Source organism: Camelina sativa, chromosome 5 (genome assembly GCF_030686135.1).
Source record: "Camelina sativa cultivar CO46 ecotype springtype chromosome 5, ASM3068613v1".
NCBI classification, from domain to species: Eukaryota; Viridiplantae; Streptophyta; class Magnoliopsida; order Brassicales; family Brassicaceae; genus Camelina; species Camelina sativa.
In genome coordinates, this window is record NC_141884.1 from 22598410 (window position 1) to 22604419 (window position 6010).

General features: G+C 31.9%; 1 protein-coding gene across 2 annotated transcripts; it reads right to left on the bottom strand.

Annotated features, from left to right (window-relative positions):
• Nucleotides 1–1032: 1032 nt before the first annotated feature.
• Nucleotides 1033–4553, bottom strand: LOC104731740 (putative disease resistance protein At1g59620). 2 transcript variants are annotated; one of them, XM_087450581.1, is made up of 5 exons: nt 4405–4553; nt 3876–4164; nt 3302–3770; nt 3074–3220; nt 1033–2921 (listed from the first exon to the last, which is right to left on the bottom strand). In XM_087450581.1, exons 2-5 carry the CDS (start codon nt 4155–4157, stop codon nt 1228–1230), a joined length of 2592 nt encoding a protein of 863 aa, XP_087306707.1. In that variant the 5' UTR covers nt 4158–4164; nt 4405–4553; the 3' UTR covers nt 1033–1227. The 2 variants fall into 2 exon arrangements, with proteins under 2 accessions (XP_087306707.1, XP_010449522.2); XM_010451220.3 differs by having other exon boundaries at nt 3302–4164; nt 4405–4531.
• Nucleotides 4554–6010: the final 1457 nt, after the last annotated feature.

Sequence of the window (6010 nt, forward strand, 5' to 3'; positions counted from 1 at the left end):
AGTATCTAATTTTGTTAATACAGAAAATATACAAAATAATATAATAAAACTATACCACCAAAATTTTATGTGTAGTAGATTTTTTCATAAAATTGTAACAAATATATACCTTTTCTTTTCAAAAATCATTTTTTATTTTGTATTTTCAAAGGTGGAGATATTAAATATATATATATATATATATATATATATATATTTTACTTATTTATAAGATTATGTCATTTGAAATATATCCAAGACATTGTCAACTATTTCTTTATTTTTAATAAGAATAAGAAAGGAAGAAAATAATGAAAATTGTATTTATTTACATGAAAGACATATATCTAGAAGATACTTAAAAAACAAAAGTTGATTTTGTAAAATCAAAGGTTGGTCTTGTAAAATCAAAGAATAGTTGGCAATACCTTGGATATATTTCAAATGAAATAATCTTATAAATAAATAAAAAAGAAAAATGATATATTTAAAATCCACACCTTTAAAAATACAAAACAAAAAATGATTGTTAAAAGGAAAAGGTATATATTTGTTATAGTTTTATGAAAAAATCTACTACAAATAAAATTTTTTTGTATGACTTTTTGTTGTTATATTTTGTTTTTGTAAATTATACAAATCATTTATCTTTTTTATTTATTTATCAAAAATACATGAAAAAAATAATATTATTTTTAGGAAAAAAGAAAAATATTTTTTTTTTGAATATTTTTTTCTGGTCAACGCCGGTCAACACTAGGCAATGTCGGTCAACACTGGTCAACGCCGGATTCCGGTGAACCAACCACTAGAGTTGAATGTTTATGGTGTTGTACATATAACATATGTTTGTTTATGGATGTCCTTATGTTATGACAATAGTTGACGTAGTTAAGAAGATATTTATATTGTTTGTATGTGTGGCTATGTGTTGGCGTTACAGATGCTTTACTATCCATTATAAATTTTAACATTCTCCGGGAAATCTCAAAGAGAAAAAAAGATGAAATTAACACACAAGTTGGTGTTGAGTAAAGCAGATGGCAATGTCAATTGTGGAAACATTAATTTTATTTTGTGTGTAAAATACTACCAAAAAAGAAAATGTTATATCTCTTAAATCCAAACTACATGAGATCCAAGTGAATGACTCATTTGTTTCCTTTTATGAAATTGTTTCTCAGATTATAGAACTCGCCAACTCGGTAAAGAACTATTACCTGTTTTATTCGTCCATAATTGGAGAGTCTATACAATTCCAACAAGAGGAATGTGTTGGATTTTGTTGTAATCCTCTCCTCCCTTAGATAATTTCCTCTTGAAATCCCAGTTACCTAAGGTGATATTTAGTTTCTTCATGGAAATGATAAATCTCAGCCCATCAGGAAGCTCCTTCAACTTTTGACAGTTACGAATAGTCAGAGTATGAAGAAAGGGCATGGAGCCTTCTTCTATTATCCACTCTTCCCATTCCTCTAGTCCAAATAAGTATAGCTTTTGCAACTGAGGAAACCCACTGCCCGAGCAAACAATTCTCCTCCCACAGAAAGATTTATTCAATAAACTGGCCTCATTTAAGTGAAGCAGCTTCCCTAGAATTGGCATCGGATCCTCCTCTAGACAACACTCAGTTAGAGATATGTTTCTAAGATGAGAGGGAAAGTGTTGTTCATCAGGTAACCTTGGCATATATATTCTCAACTTCAGTTGTTTAAGCTGAACACAATCCAAAACTAAGCCTTCTTCGTCATTTGTATGAGCATACATCTTGTAATAATATATAGCAACATTTTCCAAGTGTCTCAATTCACTTAGAGAAGAAGATAATGTTTCCACAGTACACCCACCTTTGATAAAGATAGAGAGGTCTCTGAGCCGTGTCATATCATGTAGATCCCTTACTCTCCCATGCTTTGTTGAGAAGTTCATCAATGTCTCCAGGTTTTCTAGATTACCCAAATCAATCTTTACGTCATCATCTATTCTCCACGGAAGAGAGAGGTAACTCAATTCTCGCAGTTCTTTCAAGAAATTTGGCATGTAAAGTGAACATCTCTCTTGTGCACATATGTTTAAATAGAGCAGCAACTTCAGATTCTGCATAGAAGAAGGTAGCTGAGATACTTGTGCCTGATATAAACTCAAGTATTTCAAGTGAATGAGCTTTCCGATGCTAGAGGGTAACTTCCCTCCTTCAAAATGGGCTCTAGAGAGATCTAAAACCCTCATCAATTGTAGCCTTGTAAAGCACAATCTTGTATCCGTCCAGTTGAGCTTCTTCATAAACAAGAGAGATCTAAGTTTTGGATTCTTCATCTCCCCCACCGGGCGATATGTTCCACGAGACAAACCTATGGCGAGTCTGCGGGATTTACAAGGAGATTTAGTATTTGTAGTTGACGTGTCGAGAACAGTTTGTAGGAAATTCTCTTCTTCAGCTTTAAGAAGACAAACTTCTCTCATCATGTCATGTAAGTGACACGTTTCAAAACTTGAAGTACCAACATCTCTTTCGGAAATAACCATGTTTCTCTTCACCAATTCTTTTACGTATTCATCTCCGACCTCTCGAATGGTCGCTCTATCATAATACCTTGGTCTTGAAATTCCTTCTGCAGCCCAATAGTAGGACAAATTCCCCACATCTATCATATGATCTTCTGGAAAATGGGCAAGGTAGAGGAAGCAATGCTTCAAATATACAGGCAGCTCCTCGAAACTCATATATAGAACATTATAAACAGAACTATTATTTATGTCACTGAACGTAGTCCCACCAACAATGTGAGATCTAATGTTCTCATAAATCCGTTTCCACTCATGCAATGTGTATTGCGCAGCTAACAACCCGCCTAACACCTTAACAGCTAATGGTAAACCTCCACAATGTTTGATCATCTCCTTACCTACCTCTTCCATTTTTACATCATCAACTCTATATTCTACAAAAGATGTTGGAATTAAAATAAAATAAAATTTCATAGACGTGTTCGAGAGATATGATTGAAAATCGGATTATGATAATCTTAAAATGTTCTTAATTTTTAATCAACATGGAAACAAAACTTAAGAAACAATTGTCTTGAAAACTTACCAGTATTGTTTTCTCTAGAAAATGCTATCCTTTGAAAAATTGTCCAACTCTCTTTGAGAGTTAAGAAATCTGGTTTAAAGGTGTAACAGTTTGGATCTGCTCGGAATGCGACACCCTCATTACGAGAAGTAAGTAGTACCTTCCAACCTATACCAAATATATCTTTTGTTACATAATTCTCAAACAAAGGGAACATAGTGCTTAATGAAGAATATCATAAAATTTTACCTTTTTCTCGCGGAAACATTGGTTTTATTCTGTCCCAGTCTTCTTCCTTCCAGATATCATCAAGGACAATCAAAGCGTTTTGTGTTTCCAACACTTGAAAGAGTTTTTCTTGAAGTTCTTCTTCTGGCATCTTTAACACTTTGTATTCTGGCCTTAGTTTCCGTAAGATCATCTGCCACACATGCTTCCTTATAAACTGTTGTGAAACACATACCCACGCGAGTCCTACAAAATGACTCTTTATTGTCGCATGATTAAAAATTTGTCTTGCGAGGGTGGTTTTACCAATCCCGCCCATCCCGGTTATAGAGACCACTTGACTGCTTTCATCCTCCACCAAATGACTGACCAATTTCTTAACGTTTTCCTCCACCCCCACAAGAAAGCTTTCATTTTCGTTAGGAAATGTTTGTCGCATTTCCCTTTCTCGTTCTTGTAAAGACTCGATATACCTGTCGTTGACAATGACCTGTTGTATCCCAAGACTATGCATATCACGGATCACCTTAGAAATCCTCTTACTTATGGCTTTAATATCGAAAGAAAGTCCCATGCGTTTAGAAAAATTTCTCACACTGTTCTTGATGCCACTTCTTTTACCGAGATCTTCCTTCAGAAGAAATGTCTCGATTATATCTTCTGCGTCATAAACAATTTCTTTGATTTCTATAACAATGTTTCTGACCATTGCACTTGTATGTTTTTTGGCATCTGCATCCTCCAAAAAGCACCTTAACATGTTCAGATCACTTTTTAATTCATTAAACTGCTCTTCAACTCCTTGAAATCTCTGAGATTCTCGGACAAGGAGGTCCCAAAGCTTCTCAACTCCAAACGACAAAAGTGTCTCAGCCATAAGTCTCCTGCTTTTAAACATGACAGTAGAGGACAATCCATGAGTTTATTATTCGGAGAATATATTTTGAAAATTCACAGACTAAATAAACTATTCTGTGAGATTAAATTTTTTTGTACAGAGAATTCAACATTATTTGAGATTTAAACAAAAAAAAAAATGCAATATACATTATACTACATAGGATTGAAGCACCACTATAGAAAGAAACATAATATAATAAATACTTCTTTTCTTTCGAAAGTACCTCCTGGAATCTCTGTTCGTCCAACTGATGTTTTTGTTTCGTGTTGAGTTAGAACTCTGCTAAAGATCCATTATAAGAGTTGACCCCAAGTCAATACAATACTATTCAACAACCAGCTGTAGTGAAGATGATGTGTGAATCTTGTAGCTAGAAAGTCTTACAAGCAATCTATTGTAGCCCCTTCTTACATCCCACTTGTCTTTTTTACAGTTTTATTTCAGAAAGAAAGGGATAACTAAAGTTTATATGACAAATTATATTGGTTCAAGCTTAGTTTAATTTAAAGCTTCTGTCTAATCATTTCATTTCAAGTAAATCACAGAAACAAGAATTGTTACTACAAAACAGTTACAAGGCAAGGTAATCCCATGTCATAGGTAATTTTCTCATATTTTAATTACTTAACCAGAAGAAAATAATTACTTGGTCCAGAAGAAATAAGCTTAGTCGACCAGTAAACTTAAAATATGTACATAACAATTATTTGGATTCTTAGTAAAGTGGGAAATCTAAGCCATATGTATTAAATCCAAGGATATAACTCCCTATTACGTTGATCCAGGAGAGAAAGGAAGAAACTAGTAGGCTAATTAAGTAGCTAATGTTGTCCCTGCTCGTCCAAACACGGTTGAACATGTCACATATAATCATATCCTTCATCACTTCCAGAGCACATGCTACCTCGGTTTCTCTGTCAAAGATTGACTTGTATAAGCAGTGGTGGAGCTCGGAATTACTTTCATAGGGGTCAAAAAAAATAATTTCATAACCAAAATCTATAAATTTTTTTTATAGGAGTCAATAAGCATATTTTTATATTTTATGGGGTCAATAAATATATTTTTTATTATTTTATGAGAATTTGTCAGAAATACATTTTTTTGATATATCTGTTTTCAAAAATATATCTTTTTGATCATTTTCATTTCATTTTACTCCTATTTGAAAACTATTTTAGTCAACAAAAAGAAAAACAAAATTTTTCTGCCAAAACATTTCCGACATATTTTCTCACAAGAAAAGTTTCATGCGAAAAAAAATTTTGACAAAAAATTTCCCTCCAAAAAAATTTACAAAATTTTTATAAGGTTTAAACGATTTTAAAAAATATAGAAGACATTTATAAAGTTTTATAAGTATAAACCTTATAGAAACCTTATAAAACACCTTATAAAAACCTAATTCAAACCTTATAAAAATCTTATTAAAAGCTTCTAAATTTTTTATAAAACCTTATTTAACCCTTATGAAAATTTGTAAATGTCTTATTAAAACCTTATAAAAACTTTATTAAAATCTTATATAAAACCTTATAAAAAGTTTACAAGGTTTTTATAAGGTATAAATTTCAAAAGTTTTAGCGGTAAAATCTAATTTCGTAATTTTCGCGGGAAAAAATAAATTTTAGCAGAAAATATTTTTTGGATTTTGGTGACTATTACTCAAAGAAAGAGTAATTTGGTCATTTTGTATATAAAGAGAGATTGTTTTGAAAATGGTCAATATGAATAGGTATTTTTGAAAGATGTATAAAAAAAATGAGCATTTTTACATTTTTGAAAATACCCTGTTTACGAGAGTGAATAAGCATATTTTTAATTATTTT